A 15638-nucleotide genomic window follows, 5' to 3' on the forward strand; every position below is an offset into this window, starting at 1 on the left:
TGACTTTTCAGAAACAAGGAGTAACAAGATGAATGCTTGGAAGCTTGTAAAAGACGTGGAAGTATGTGATAATCGATTTACTGTATTGCCTGCTTGCCCTTTCTTAAGGAAAGGGCAATCCTATTTATGCCAAAGGAGTGTAGTTCTCTCATTTTCCATGACTTTCCATGACTAACCAGGCTTGGTAAATGTATTAGAAATCAAGTGCGACCCACAACTAGCTTGCTAATCATGTAGTGAACGTAAGAGAATCCCATAGAACCATCTGTTGGGTTCCTAGCCTGTAGGAAGTGAAAAGGAGGTCCAAGGTCAGAGTACCTATAGACAAATTATGTCATAACTTAACCAATCTTGTGGGTAACTAAGGAGCGATGACGTGTAATGAATCATAGAGGGTTGTAGAAGCTTCTAGAGCTATTGTTCATGTTCCTAGGCCTCTAGTTGGTAGAGATATGCCATGTGGTAGTATTGGCCCACCCCCTTAAGGAGGAGATTTTCTTAATAACTTGTTCAATGAGTGTCCAAATGATATGCCGTGATGTATGTAGCATAAACAGATGTAGTAGAAGAGTTTGCAGCAATCGTTGAGTAGTATTGCTTCTGTTGTTGGTGTGATAAGCCAAGATATGTATGGTGACTTGTAGGTTTGAGGAGGAGATTTCTAAGTTTGCTCTTGAGTTTGATAGCAAACTGAGTGCAACGAATGTCAGTATGACAGGGAAGGTGCGTTGTATGTCATGCTAGAGCTGTGCCATATCGACTCCATTTATTGTGCGGAACCAGAGTTTACTTTGTTCGCTCTGGGGTACATTCGTGGTGGTCCGAGTGGACTCCAAATCTCATCCGCAAAGCGTTCGGGTTGGACTTTGCTTTGTTCGCTCGGGGGTGCATTCCTGGTGGTCCGAGTGGACTCCGAATCGCATCCGTGAAGCGTTCGGGTTAGACTGTCCTATGTATGAAAGGAGAAGTGTTCGCGCTAACACGATTCGGTGTTCATTGTTGTAAGCCAGACTATGAGTGCGCAGCCGCGTCCACTTCTTCTTTTGTCTCCAACAACAACGCCAGCGACCACCCCTCCGAGAACTGTAAGTGACCCCTTCTCGTGGATTGTCCGACAGTGCACTAATGAATTGGATAGGATATTTCCATCCACAAGAACGAGTAGGTGATGGGAGCGCGTTGGCGCAGGGGTGATAACGTGTGCTGGGCTGACGGGATTCTGCGCAGAATTCCAACTTTTTGTGATGCCGATTCCGACTCCCGCAGGAGCTTTGTTGGGCGAGTTCCATGTCCTCTGCCTGCGCTGCCTTCGGGCCAAAGCTCGTGGCATCAAGGACCACGATTGTGTCTGGTCCCCGGCCTCCTCCAAGTGCGAGTACTGCACGGCGCAGCACTCCACCTGCGTTCCGGTGAGTTCCCTTGTGCTGTTCTGTCTCTGTTGGCTTTTGCTAACAATTTGCATAGCTTCCCTGGTTCCTCGACGAGGAATACCGTGTCCTTGCTGCCGCCGAAGCAGCAGATCCTTGGGACCCCGTCACCGTCGAAGCCGCTGCCGCAGAGGCAAACTGGGTGGCCCTGGTGGCTGCCCAAAGTGTTCCGAAATTCCGCTCAGCCGCTGAGCGCGACTCCTACGAGGAGCTCCACGCAACACTCACTGCCCTCGAGGCGGGTCTGGCTGTGAGTATCCCCCTGTCCTGTGTGGTTTCGGTGCTGATTCAGTTCAGCAAATCCGGTCATCACTGCGCCGTCTTCGGACGGAGCAGGGGAGCGTGCCGGCTCTTTTGGGGGAAGTGGTGGCTGCCATGGGCAGGCTTGCTGCCGTCGCTGTCGCTGCGACGGTTCTGGACCATGCTGGGGGGAGGAAGAAGGGGGGTGGTGGGGGTGGTGAGGGGGATGGGGATGGGTTTGGGGCCCAGTATGGGGCGGAGGAGGATGTGGTGTAGGAAGGAGGAGGCCCTGTGTCAGAGGGGACTTGGACCTGACCCTTCGCGTGGGGTCACTTCAACCCTTCGTCTCTCATGGTGGTAGCCGCTTGTTGCGACGCCGGTGAGATGTTTGGGAAGGGTGACTCCCGCAAGAGTTACAGTGGTGAGTGTGCCCTGGCTCAGAGGGTATTTTAGTTTAGAGTCGTAGATAGCAACGACTCTGTTTCTTCCGCTTTGTCTTCCCTCCCGTGATCGTAGTTTTGTTCCTCGCCCGCCTCCCCTGCCGTAACCCATCCGAGTAGTTCTTGAGGTGGACCTGGTAAATCTGGGTATTCCGTGTGAAACTCTCAGAGTTTGTGGGGAGAGTTCATGAAGTTCGATGCTGGGTACCACTCCGGGTCCGGATCGTATCCGACCCAACTAACCCGGTATTGTAGTTGCTTCCGGCGGAGCCTCACTGCAAGGATCTTTTCCACTTCAGGCGGATCCTGACCAGGTAGGGGGTTGTTCAGATCCTTCATGAGGACGTCTGGTGAGAACACATCGTGTATTTGAGAACCGGTAGGTAGTTCCAATCGAAATGCGTGCCCAATCCGTTCCAACACCGTATATGGTCCGACCCATTGTTGGCCCAACTTGCAGCTCAGGCGAGAGTTTTTCAAATTTTTGGTCGATAGGTACACTCTATCTCCTACGTCCCAGTCAATGGCCCTTCGGCGTCGATTCGCGTGCTTAGATATTTCCTCTTGTGCCTTTGACATGTTTTCCTTTGCATGGACCCATGCGGTATGCATTCGGTCTGCAACCGCCTTGGCTTCATCTCGGTTTAGAGTCTCCCGGGGGTTGGTGCTTTTCGGGGTGTTCCAATCCCAACTCGTACGCAGATCGGTTCCGTACTTGAGTCGGTAGGGGGTCATGCCAATGGATGCGTGGGGGAGTGTCATTTGCACGCAGTCCATTATGGGGATGAGTTCGCTCCAGTTATCCTGGTAGTAAGATATGAAAGGCCTCAGTCTCTGATCAATGTATCAGTTCATGATTTCCTGTCCGTCGGTCTGCTTATGATAGGCAGTCGACAGCTTAACCTTCTCACTTGACTTGGAATGAAGAAGCCTTAGTCTTCACTTACTACCAAGGGCTCAAGAGCTCTATTAAGGATGAACTCAGCAAAGAAGAACACCCTACAACACTTCAAATGCTTATAGAGAAAGCTGTCAGACTTGATGACAGGTTTTTTGAAAGAAGAAAGGAGAAGAACCAAGACTGGCATCAAACAAGAAATTTCAACAATTACACCTCTACACCAACTGCTAAGGACTCAGCACCTGAACCTATGGACTTAGACGCCTCTATAAAGAGATCTACAGTAAATCGACTATCACATACTTCCACGTCTTTTCCAAGCTTCCAAGCATTGATCTTGTTACTCCTTGTTTCTGAAAAGTCAGTGAGGTGCTAACCTCTGACTTATCCCTGAGTTCTCAGACTCAACATTTGTTACAACTTGTCTAAACCACTCCACTATATCATACACCTTGCCAAAATGATGATACGAATTGGGGTCCGCGGTCGCTTACAATCGACTCCGGAGTGTGTCCGAATCGGTATATCCATTCGATGAACAATTGTGCCATTTGCCGGGCTGTTGTGGTTTTGTAGCAAGGTATGGTCACCGAACTCTTTCCGAGTCGGTCCATAAACACTAAGATGCTGTCATATCCATGCTTGTCCCTTGGGAACTCCTTGAAGTCCATGGTAGGCAGGAAAGAAGTCATCCTTTGTAATATGAGAAATATGAGCCTGCATCATATCTTCAATTTGCCGACCATAGGCCTGCTTTAACGGGCCGAAACAGCCAACATCAAGTGGCTGGAGTAGATGAGAAGAGTGAGCAGGCATACAAAGCGTAATAATGTTGTGTTCCTTGCAGTACTCCTCAAACTCATCTGAGTGGTGGCTCTCATGACCATCAAGGACTAACAAGCGATAACCACCAACACTCCGGGCCTTTGTATGCTTCTCAAAGTGCTGAATCCAATCCATGCCTCTCTCGTTTGTAGTCCAGCCATTTTCAGTAACAGAAATCACCCAATCGCTTGAAAATCCACTATTCTCATACCAAGATGTAAGGTGGTTTTTGCCTGCAACAATGATAAATGGTGGTACTGCCCAACCTTGAGAACTAACGCCTTGGATTACTGTAACCCATTCCCGATTACCAGGCTGTACCTTCTTTGCTTTTGCCCGCCCGTCTGAGCTTGTTACAACCATAGCAGTTGAGATAACGCCCATCATAAACCCAGTCTCATCAAAGTTGTAGATATCTGCTTCATCGATACCATATTTCGCAATTGTGTTACGCACAAGCTCAAACCAGCCATTAATAACTTCTGGATCTTCGCACTTAGCCCTCTGGTAGTCGTATTTGCGCTGAAAGCGTGTCTGGAGCTCTACACGCCGCTTAACAAAGTTTGAAGCCCAACGCGTGACGCATCGCGTGTTGCAAGTAGTCGACTTGCCATATCTTCAACAACAGACAGCCGAGGAGGAAACCCTTTGGCAGCTAGGTCGAGTATATACTGAACAAGGACGGACTCCTCTAGGTTAGTTAATTTCCGTGAGTTGGCTTGGATATCGCGTCGTGAAGGTACACCTTCTAGACGACGACCTAGCTTGCGGTGGTCCACAGAATAGATCCTAGCAGCAACTCGAAGGCGTAACTTTGGGTCGCTTTGCATAGCCTGGATAGCTAGCACTAATTGGCTTTCATCGTTTTTATGGGGCATGTTTTGTTGTTGAGGAATTTAACATTTAGTTGGGGGGTTTGGTCACCGCATCATTTTGGCGCTTTCGCTTGTTTGGCGCTTTCGCTTCATGTACGTTATTCAAAGTTTATATTCGAATTGCTAACACTGACGATTAACAGCGAATAAATTTATATTTATTGGAATAATAATGAAGCTCCATTGTATTAAATATGCACAATTACTAAGAACACTGGGTTGGTTTAAATGTTCTATATGTCCCTGAAGTATTTATTTGATATGTATTGTTTCCCTAGAATGCCGTAGGTCATGCAATTGACTTTCTTCCCGTCCTCGACAGAGTAGAGCAGTGGTCAACTATTCAATAAAATAAACCATGGTTACTATCTTGAATAACACTACAGTACTATAGGCTATCACTGTCACCCTGTGCTAGGCTGATATAGGCAAAATACCTTCGCGCATTGGTGCTGATTGCTTGATATAAACGTACAACTGGTATACCACGCTATTAAATACAAATCTAGCTAACCCATCCTCTAAAGAGCAACATCCTGGAAGCTCGCAGCTCCAGGAGTCTTTGTACCCTCCTCCGTATCAGCATCTACCTCCAGGGAAGGGCTCTTGGTAACAGGGTTCTTGTCGACGCTTGGCTCTCCTCCATCCGTAGGTGACGCGGCTGGCCTGAGAGCAACCTTGTGCTGATCATTATCTTCAACTCTAACCTTCTGCTCGTCCAATGCCTCTACTTTCTTATCCTCAGAGTCATCCTCTTCCGACTTCTCATCCTCATCCTCTTCCTTCTCGTTGTTCGTTTGGCCGGCTTCAGATGCTTCATCACCATTCGTCTGCTTCTTGCTATTGTTAGGGAGAGCTGGGAGAGGGGCCTCATCCTTCGCCGAAGCGGGCTCGGCTGGCGTGGCTTGCTGTCCAGCCGCAGGCCCCAAATTCGCCATCCTCTGCCTTGGGTCCGCATCGAGATAGTATTGCCTAACACCCACGATCCTGCCGCCCCTTTCACAGCCCTCCACCCATTCCGGCCTCACAACAGGAATGTTCATCTCCACAGCCTTCTCCCAAGTAATGCCTCTGCCCTCCGTAGTCACAAAATGGGTAGTATCGATTCTAACGGTATCCGCGAGCTTAGCCCCTATCCGCTTAACAGCGGCGACGAGGCTCTCCCTGAGTTGCGCTGGCAGAATTCCTGGTGTGACGGTGATGCCGCTGAGGTCGGTCATCTTGTGCGTCCTGACCGTGAGTTTGTCGCTTGCGAATGTGCCGGCGGTGGTTCTTAGCACGAGGTGGAACGTATACTCGGTGTCGACAGCAAGGCCACTTATTTTCGTGCTTTCCATTGTGGTGGGCTGAGGAATGTTGCCTGCCTTCTGGCCATTGCGGAACAGGCTCAGGCTGATGACATCGGCGGTCGCAAGCTCAACTGGATCCCACTCGAGGACGATGGACGTTTGTGTAGCATTGCGACAGCGCAGGACGGGTGCTGATGGCTCGGACTCGCCAAAGCAGCGGAAGATCGAATCTTGTAGGTGGCTGAATGAGTCTTGCGACTCGCTCTCGGATTCGAAGTTGCGGGCAACGGTGATGTCAACAATGCTACCGGATGAGATATGTGGAGGTAGTAGGATGGATGGGAACTCGATCTGTTTGTATCATCGACGGTGTCAGTTGGGGCACTCCGTAGGGCATGACGCTGCCTTTGTGGATTGACTGGATTCTTACAAGGCGCTTGTCCTGTGTCAACAGCACAGCGACCCCGGCATCGACCTTGCCCACAGTTAAAGAGATTAACATCTTGTGTGTGAGATGTCGCAAAGGCAGATTGGACAGGGTGGTGGGAAATGTTTGGGACCTGGTGAAGCTTTGGGGCTACGACGACACCTTCAGAGACAAGGACAAGCTTATCTCGGTCTTGGCGCCGATCATCCACGCTTGTATAAAACTACCAGGTAGTACATTAATTACAACTACTTTTGTAATTTATAGTTTACATGTTTAATATGGCCTGTGGCATTGCAGATCCACCTCTTTATACTTTGTTTGGGTGTCACTCCATCGTTCTCTTCTTCCTTTTCGGCTTTGCCTTGTCCGTTTGCAGTCGCTCAACCTCTGCAATAATTTTGTCGGCCTGGTCCTCCACGTCTGGCCACTTCGCACGTAGAAGCTCAGGGCGCGTACTCAAGTGTAAGCTGCCTACGAGGTTGGGTTTGGGGGCCTCGTCACCATTGCCGTCAATCCTGTAGCCATTTGTATCGTATCCCTTCCGTTTCAGCGCATTCACAATCGCCAGTCTTGCCCTGATGTTGACCCAGGAACGAACTACACTCTTCATACTGATTTGTTTGGAACTCAGGCAGTTCCACCACAGAGGATCAGTGCGAGATTCCCATTTGCGCTTCATGACTTCGTGCCTGGGATGTCTGGGGTTGGTGAGTTGTATTTTCGAGTTTATTGGTACAACGTGCTCTGAAGACCACATAACTTGTAGTATATCAATCCCTGGGATAGTCTTCTTGGACATGCCAGCGGGAGGAAACTTCAATTTGGGTATTGGTGGCGGCATCTTTCGTATACTCGATATGCTGCCTTTTAAATCGGATGCGATGGCTGAGCTACTGGATCGGAGCTGTTTTGGCAACATGTCTGGTGGCGGCTTTCCGTCGCATTCAATGGCATCGATTGGGCTCCGACAGAGGGATCGTATATCAAGCTGTGGTTGGAGTGGCAATCTTTTGTCTTGTCGAGCTTCTATGGCCCAGCTTCTTCGTCTCCGCGTGGTTGGATATAAACGCCGCTATACCAAGCGTGCAATAGGATGGCGATGAGTGGCTGATGAGTGGCTCTCTCCTCGCTTGAGCCAAAGTTCAGAAAGGGACTAGCTGACTCATCCCTCACCTAAACTAAGGATTCACCCCACCAACGATAAGTCAGTCATTAGGCGCCCATCGACCACACAACTGTCCCACTTGCAAACTTCATATAAAGCCTACCCCTCTTGCAGCCCAAGTCCCCCGAGGAACAACATCAAATTCCAGATCATCAAAGAATCAGAAATACGGCATTTTAATCAGAGAAATCTGTCAATATGCCGAAGAATAAGGGAAAAGTAAGTTGCATCCGCAAACAAAAATCACCCTTCATTTTCATCGCGGCCCAACGACAACAACTCGTGTGCACGATGCTGATTCCTCTTACCAACAGGGTGGCAAGAACCGTCGTCGTGGAAAGAACGAAAACGACAATGAGAAGCGTGAGCTCACATTCAAGGAGGAGGGTCAAGGTATGTTTCGCCCTCAGCAGTTACAGCCGCCACTGTCGGCTCGCCACCAGATCGCTAACGCCCAACCACAGAATACGCCCAAGTCCTGAAGATGTTGGGTAACGGCCGTCTCGAGGCTCTCTGCTTCGACGGAACGAAACGCCTCGCACATATCCGTGGCAAGCTTCGCAAGAAGGTCTGGATCAACCAGGGAGACATCATCCTGCTGTCGCTCCGTGACTACCAAGACGAGAAGGGCGACGTGATCCTCAAGTACTCCGCCGACGAGGCCCGTTCCCTGAAGGCCTACGGCGAGCTGCCCGAGAGCGCCAAGATCAACGAGACCGACACCTACGGCCAAGAAGGCGAGGGCGACTGCAACTTCGAGTTCGACGAGGACAGGAGCGACAGCGAGGACAGCGAGGCCGGCCCCGGCGCAAAGGATATCGAGATCGACGACATCTAGACAAGTCTGGCGCGCTCTGCGGCCAAGTGTGTGGTGTGGACTGTCTTCTCTCAAACGATTCTATAAAATGGAAAACGAACTCGACAGTATATCTCTTTTGTTACTATTGCCAGATGACCTGGGCGCAGTGGGAGAGACGCTGTGGTCCTCGTCGTCCGTGCCCTTCACTTGTGCGACGTAGAGAGGAAACTTTATAAGTGTTGTGGGTTCGCATTGTATGTATGGTTAGCTTTGTGCGGGGGATATTGCGATTAGCGCTGCTCTCGTGTATTGCATCTTAGCATAGATTACGATGAAACACATGACCCATGCAAACCTGAAGTTTTTGAATTGTGCTTTAATTAATGTGTCTCTATGCGAATCTCAGCCAGCGCATGAGTCGGAGCGAGACTGACACCCAACACGCCAACAAACAAAAGCCCACTACATTGTGACAATTTCCGATACAATCCCCACTAACGGACAGACTTCTTCCACCAGGGCTTTTACCAATCATCTTCTTCAGCTTCGTCATCTGCTTATTGTTAGCTGCTTTCAGAATAGCCGTAGAAATAAGAACTTACCACTAGCGCTAACCTTCTGTTTTCTTTTGTTGAGTGCCTCTGCCAACGCATCGGCCAGGCCACCACCACCACCACCAGTAGTAGCCGGAGGCAACCCACTTCCAGCCGGGCCAGTATCAGCAGCGCCAGGTACAGCAGCTGCACTGCGATCGCGCACTTTGCTACGGTCCACCTTCTTGAGTGCTCCGATACCGCCAGCCTGCTTGATACCAGACAGGAGGTCACTACGGTCACCAGTAGGGGCTGGCATATTAGGCACTCCAGAGACGTAGCCTGAGTCGCGGTTGGGCATTGGAGGTGGGGGAGGAGGCCCTGGTGCGCCTGAGTCGCGGCTGGGCATGGGAGGTGGAGGAGGGGGTCCTGCACCACCAGGTGGCGGCGGAGGCGGCGGAGGCGGTGGTGGGGGAGGTGGAGCTCCTCCAGTTGGGGGTGGTAGAGCGGGTGCCGCTGCGCGAGCTGGTTGTGGTGGCGGAAGGGATGGGCGAGCTGGTTGTTGCGGAGCTGCGTTTGAGGGCACTGATGGGCGAGCTGGTTGTGGTGGTGTGTTGGAGACAGGCAATGGAGGAGGGGGCGGAGTGCCATTATCTCTCGATGGTGGTGGTGGTATTGGCCGAGAGGAGGATGGCGGGAGAGGCAGCGGTGAGCCTGGTCCATTGTTGGGTGTCTTGGGTGGTAATGGAGGTGGCAAAGCAGCATTTGGAGTGCTTCGAGCCGGGGGAGGTGGAGGCACGGCAGAACGCATTGGCGTAGGCGGTGGCTGAGGTGTACGTTGGCCCATGAACGGTGGTGGTACCCCGAATCTCGACCCAGACTCCCCAGGCTCGAAGTCGTCGTTTGGCGTCTTTGGAGGTCGCGGGGGTGGAGGTGGTGCAGACTGATTGGAAATCGATGTGGCATGTGGTCGACCAGGAGTTGGTCTTGGGTTTGAATTGAGCAGCTTGCCAGCATCCGCAAAAGGAGGTGGAGCGGCATATTTTGGCGGCGGTGGTCCTTTGGGAGGTGAAGGCTCGCGAGGCGGAGGGGTAGGCTCTTTCGGAACAGGCTCTGCCTTTGCTCTCCGGCTAGGAGGTGGTGCTGGAGGCGCACCTCGTTGCACTGGAGGTGGCGGTGGTGATTGGGGAAGCTCATGAATCCGCGGAGCAGCCTGTGGAGGAGGCGGTGGTGGAGGGAGGGCCGTTTTTGCTCGCGGAGGCTCCTGGTAAACAGGCTCAGGGGCTGCAGCAGATGCAGCTTGCTGCTCTTGAATGTACTCAGCAATGAAGTCTTGGTTGTCTCGAATCTGGTCGTCGGTGATTCCCATATCTCGTAAATCACCTCCCCAAGTTTCTCTCCAGTTGGGGTCGAGAGCATCTAATTTAGCATACTCGGATACCTTCGGTAGATTGATACTGCCAGAGGAATACGACGGATTGTGTTGCGAGAGCGAAGGTGGGATAAATGTTCGGGGAGATACAGGGGGTGTTGGCTGGCTGGTCATTGGGGCAGATGGGGCCGACACATGCCTATGGCCACCAAATATACCTCCCAGTATTCCGTGCTTTTGAGGTGCTGGCCCACCTCCTCCAAAAGGGTTTAACTTGGTAGCTTTGTTTGCATGCTTCTCGCGGTCTACCATTTGCTTTAGGAACTTAACAGCCTCCTTTTCTTCAGAAAATGATAAACCGGCCAAGCAACCCTCAATTTCAAAGGTGTGAAAGAAAACACGGTCCTGGTTGTAAGACCAATTCTCATATATCTCCTGATCCCATATGACCCCTCGCACTGAAGGCTGTGGAATGTTAGCGCCTATATCGTGAAGAGGTAGGTATGCATACCGAAACATCTACCAACTTTAACCAAAACGTGTTCCCGATGAGGTCATCTGCCAAAACCACCGCACCCTGTAATCCAGTGTATGTCCATTTCGACGTGTTTGGGTATGCAATATACAGTCTGACAATAGCAGCAGCTAGAATCTTGTTCTGTGCCCTTGGAACGACACGGCGAATGATCGCCTTCTCCTCGGCTGTGACACCCTCAGGCATCTTGGCTGCTGATGGAACGCAATCTAAAAGTAGCTTTGCTGAGGGCGTGTCATCGAGGAATTGAGCTGGGAGATAATGGCGATGTGATTGCTGATGCGATGCCTGGAAGTTCTATCCGTTCAGTCAGTAACAGGGCGCCAATTGAGAGCCCAAGATCAGTTACCGCGGGATAGCTACAGTTAAGGCAGATAAGGATATATGTAGTCGAATGACTTCAAAAGTGAAACTGGGGAGACTGACTTACTCAGGGTTGCGCTATCTTGTAGTTGGAGGTGAGGTTGATAGGCGTCCAAACTGTGTGGCTTGCCCAAGCCTCATTACACCCATTACAACGCGTCAGCCACAACGCAGCGCCAAGACCCATAAGTTGCGAGGCTGCCAAAAAGCCTTGCCTCAAATTATAGAATTTATCTCCCCACTACACAACTGTCGCGAACATCGAACCACAAGGAGGCAATCCGGATGCTTACCCTGATTAAAGTGCCTGGCAAGAGAAAGCGCAAGCAGCACACTGATAATGCAGATGGCGAAAACAAGGTGAGCATCGACATTGCTTCTCTCACATTCTCCATGATATATTGTGAACATCAATACTAACCTCACCGAAGCCATCTCGGCCCAAGGGAAGGCCTCGAAAAGAAACGACTAAGAAAGTAAAGACGTCAGCATCCGTATTAGGCTCTGGCACGACGTCTAGACAATCACCACAAGATAATTTCACAGCGAATCGGTCTATGACCTCGCTCGAGAGACTACCCACAGAGCTCCTCGAGAAGATATTTCTTGCGTCGTTGAACTTCAACCTACCGAGATCAAGTCCGATAATAGGCATTAAACTGTCTAACCAGTATATATATACTACGACAACTGTGGCAATATTTGAACCGACATGGAGATACAACTATGGCCTTCTGTACGAACAGGGAGGAACCGCCTCCGGTTCTCTTGATGGGGGAGATGTACCGGGAGATCCTGAATTACAGGTGCGTAGATGAGACCAATTCTTGTTTTCTACGGCTAACACAGTATAGAGTTCATTGCTTCGGTGCCAGTGGGCAACGGTGTTCATGATACAACAAGCCGAGAAGGCATGGCTGCTGACGGCGCCCCAAAAGCCAGTGAAACAAGAAGTTGAAGGCGTGGCCCAAGAAGTAAGCCATTCGCCGACTTCTGATTCCGAGCAACTTGTCCATACGGAAAGTCGTACTCCCGCGGAAGGACTCTCTGGCGATTCTGAACCTCATAACTTTGATGAACAATATGCCGAATTTTTTCAACTCACAGACCCGGAGGCAGCAAGAGAGGAAGGCATGACTACGAGGCCAACATTTCGATGGGAAACACCCCTCAAGATCCACCCTCAAACGGAAATGCCTGAGAGTCTTTTGCGGGGCCCTTGGTCTCCTGATATGGTGATGTACTTGTTCTGGTTGACTCGAGCTGGGGCTAGGATTGATTATTCGGCGTCCACCAATGGAGAGGTAAGATTTATCTACAGCACTTAGTATAACGGGCGCCTTACTGATCTTTTGTTCAGGTAGCACGGCAAGGCCTTGACCAGGCTATACTTGATGGCAATCTGCAAATTTTGTACTTCCTCCACTGTCTTGGGATCGAGACAACTGTCCACGAGGACATCTTAGAATCAGCAGTGCGGGCCTGTTCTGGTAACAACGCCGTGATGTATCGAGTCTTTCATATCCTCGCAAGCAAATTTCCAGGAGAAAGTTCCTTGTGGGACAAATGGCTCGACGATATCTTGGAGTTCGCCGAAAAACTGGGTCGGAATAGAGAAGAGAAACGACAACGGAGGGAATGGTGGGAAGGCTTTGTTTCGTTTTTGAACGAGCCAGAGATAAAACCCTAGAAGAAACTAATTATGTAATAGAATAATAATAAATAATAAAACTACAAACCTTCTTGGTATTTGTGAAGTAGTTAGTCCCATTCTTGGCCAAATCAATCAAGTCATGTGACCCGCTGTATTTACCTTTGCTAAATCGACGTCGCGAAATATCCGATAAAGATGACAACCGCTGTATCGAATTTCCGCGGAAGCAGGAATTGATTCATATTACTGGGCTGCCATATCTGCCATGCGGGCTAGGCTGCCTGTTCCTGTACCTTCGTCGAGTTTATTGAGATTTCTCCAATTCCAATCAGAGGGGCGCTGTTTCTTCAGCGCAAACTCGCAAGGCTTCGCCTTCGACCATGGATCACCGCCAGGGCCGCAACAGCACACGGCGAAAAGACTAGGAACGCCGAAGACATCGTCTTCATATCTATGGGCGCCCATACCGACACCTGCTACTTGTGAAGCAAGCCTTCTCAACCTCGACTTCCTCATCCCTCGGGTTACGTTGCCACCCACGACACGACCCAGTCTCAACTCCTCTCGGCCTCTCGCCAAAATCACAAGGCGAGGCACAAAGCATTCAATAGGAGGACATAGATGTGCATCAGAGAGCCACAGTGCCGACTGGCTCAGGCGGACATTTGGCAGGAAAGTGAACCGGCGTCGATCTCTCAAGGGAGTGGAAGGTCCATACGGCGATGAAGGGGCTGAAGCCACGGCGTATGCCCTCGGGCGTACAATGTCTGCAAAGGCAGCAAATGAGCAGAAGCTGCGCTGCACTGAGTTTGACGAGAATGGCAATGTCGTCTTAGTGAACGGGGAGTTCAAGAAGAGCGAGCTTATCGCCAAAGTACGTCATCCACTCTGAGATACTCTCGGCCAAAGGACTAACAAAGTTATTAGTATGGGTTATTGCCTAGAGATCTTCGAAAAATCGACTCGTCGCTGTTACCACATATTCTTGTGCGGCCCTCAGCTATCCTAATAAACCTCCTCCACCTCCGCTGCCTTATCAAGGCGAATCGAGTGCTTGTCTTCGACACATATGGCTCAACAGACTCATACACGCAGTCTGTATTCATGTATGATCTTGAAGGGAAGCTACGGCAGAAACAGAACTCGCCCTCGGCTGGGGGGCTTCCTTACGAATTCCGTGCCCTCGAGGCAGTGCTCATATCGGTGACTTCCGGGCTTGAGGGGGAATTCGAAACAGTACGCGGGCCAGTTGTGCGCGTGCTCCGAGAATTAGAAGAGGATATCGACCGCGATAAGCTACGACACTTGCTTATTTATTCTAAGAAGCTCGGTACCTTTGAACAGAAGGCCAAGCTCGTCAGAGACGCCATCGACGAGTTGCTTGAGGCTGACGATGACCTGGCTTCCATGTACTTGACTGAAAAGACGCATGATTTACTCAGAGGGGAGGATGACCATACGGAGGTTGAAATGCTACTGGAGTCTTACCACAAGGTGTGTGATGAGATTGTACAGGCGTCTGGCAATTTAGTCTCCAATATCAGGAACACCGAAGAGATGTGAGTGCTGTACCAATTCCCTCCAGTAACAAATCACTAACAATAAACAGAGTCAAGGCAATTCTCGATGCCAATCGAAACGCGCTCATGCTCCTCGACCTGAAATTCTCCATCGGCACACTCGGTATCGGTTCCGGGGCCTTTATAGCGGCATTATACGGCATGAACTTGAAGAATTTCATCGAAGAATCCAACTTTGGCTTCCTCGGAATCTCTGGCTTTTCAGCCGTATTTGCTGCTCTTGTCTGTGGGTACGGACTAACGAAACTGAGAAAGGTGCAGAGAGTAAGTATGTGGGGTGAGGCCGGCAAGAGAGGCGCAAGGGGCAGCTGGAGAGCAATCGATGAGGAAACTGGAGCTGGCTTATTGGAGCGAAGCAGGCGCGCAAGGCTCTTGAAGGAAGATAAGGGAGGCTCCCTGCGAGAGGTTGCTGGAAATGTGAAACCTTTACCACCTACAGTCATATCGAAGACTACAAGGGCATAGAGGAGGGCGGCTACAAATGATACATGGGTTGGCGCTAAGGTTGTTACTATGTATCAACAGCTCTGCAGGCGTTTTGTTAAAGCGGGAAATCATCTCTGTTTAGATATGTTCAAGTGCCAGTCACGGCGCGTTTGGGGCCTTCGAATACCACCACCACTCTTGTAAACCATACCATATTAGAGTTATCGCCTTGGAAATATAAGATAATAACCAGACTTTGATTGTCTCGTCACCGAGCGTCATCATATCCATATAAGGGCAATCATATACAGACCAAAAATATGTGCTTGTTTTATTGGCAGGCATTTTCAGAAATAACTGCCGACACAATACATCCTTATCCATGAGTTTTTTCTATTAAAATGTTTTGGACAGGCACGGAATGACATCACGGTCGTCAATTTGAGCCACCCACCAGCCACTTCGCGAGTAAGGTAGGATACCCCTGTACTAAGTCAGGGCCTTGTCGAAAGAGAAAGAGACGACGTCGCACTTTACTCCCGTTAGTTCTAGATTGTGCCAAACGCCACACTTTACCAAAATTGTCTATAGGCCCATCTAAATAAAATGCCACATTTAATGAATTGTAGAGATGTGTGTAATCTACCCTAGAAATTATTATCATTGCTATATTTTTAAGTAACTAGCCTATATAAAATAGATCCAAGTGATTAAGATCGTTCTTTTTACTCACAGTTGTTGTATTCTATACATAATGGCACAGTCCCTCCCCTAACTTTTAGAC

At 50.0% G+C, this 15638-nt stretch overlaps 6 protein-coding genes across 6 annotated transcripts; 3 read left to right on the plus strand and 3 right to left on the minus strand.

The window, feature by feature from the left end:
- Positions 1-5013: 5013 nt before the first annotated feature.
- On the minus strand, positions 5014-6637 carry CHS5 (Chitin biosynthesis protein chs5). The gene is made up of 2 exons (XM_024465946.1): positions 6428-6637; positions 5014-6348 (listed from the first exon to the last, which is right to left on the minus strand). Exons 1-2 carry the CDS (start codon positions 6497-6499, stop codon positions 5230-5232), a joined length of 1191 nt encoding a protein of 396 aa, XP_024326114.1. The 5' UTR covers positions 6500-6637; the 3' UTR covers positions 5014-5229.
- Positions 6638-6752: 115 nt separating this feature from the next.
- Positions 6753-7268, minus strand: VC83_02281 (uncharacterized protein; the record flags this gene model as incomplete). Its single annotated transcript, XM_024465947.1, has 1 exon — positions 6753-7268. One exon carries the CDS (start codon positions 7266-7268, stop codon positions 6753-6755), a length of 516 nt encoding a protein of 171 aa, XP_024326113.1.
- Positions 7269-7650: 382 nt separating this feature from the next.
- Positions 7651-11288, minus strand: VC83_02283 (uncharacterized protein). Its single transcript, XM_024465949.1, has 4 exons — positions 11181-11288; positions 10808-11128; positions 8994-10761; positions 7651-8944 (listed from the first exon to the last, which is right to left on the minus strand). The coding sequence occupies exons 2-4, from the start codon at positions 11015-11017 to the stop codon at positions 8916-8918; spliced, it is 2007 nt and encodes a 668-aa protein (XP_024326115.1). The 5' UTR covers positions 11018-11128; positions 11181-11288; the 3' UTR covers positions 7651-8915.
- On the plus strand, positions 7791-8430 carry TIF11 (Translation initiation factor 1A; the record flags this gene model as incomplete). Its single annotated transcript, XM_024465948.1, has 3 exons — positions 7791-7811; positions 7907-7985; positions 8057-8430. The coding sequence occupies 3 exons, from the start codon at positions 7791-7793 to the stop codon at positions 8428-8430; spliced, it is 474 nt and encodes a 157-aa protein (XP_024326116.1).
- Positions 11289-11356: 68 nt separating the features above from the next.
- On the plus strand, positions 11357-12884 carry MRS2_1 (magnesium ion transporter; the record flags this gene model as incomplete). Its single annotated transcript, XM_024465950.1, has 4 exons — positions 11357-11554; positions 11626-12000; positions 12049-12498; positions 12555-12884. Exons 1-4 carry the CDS (start codon positions 11480-11482, stop codon positions 12882-12884), a joined length of 1230 nt encoding a protein of 409 aa, XP_024326118.1. The 5' UTR covers positions 11357-11479.
- Positions 12885-13044: 160 nt separating this feature from the next.
- Positions 13045-15125, plus strand: MRS2_2 (magnesium ion transporter). The gene is made up of 3 exons (XM_024465951.1): positions 13045-13722; positions 13776-14407; positions 14458-15125. The coding sequence occupies exons 1-3, from the start codon at positions 13114-13116 to the stop codon at positions 14891-14893; spliced, it is 1677 nt and encodes a 558-aa protein (XP_024326117.1). The 5' UTR covers positions 13045-13113; the 3' UTR covers positions 14894-15125.
- The last annotated feature ends 513 nt before the right edge of the window (positions 15126-15638 follow it).

The sequence above is a fragment of the Pseudogymnoascus destructans genome, assembly GCF_001641265.1.
Source record: "Pseudogymnoascus destructans isolate 20631-21 unplaced genomic scaffold scaffold_5, whole genome shotgun sequence".
Classification (NCBI taxonomy): domain Eukaryota; kingdom Fungi; phylum Ascomycota; class Leotiomycetes; order Thelebolales; family Thelebolaceae; genus Pseudogymnoascus; species Pseudogymnoascus destructans.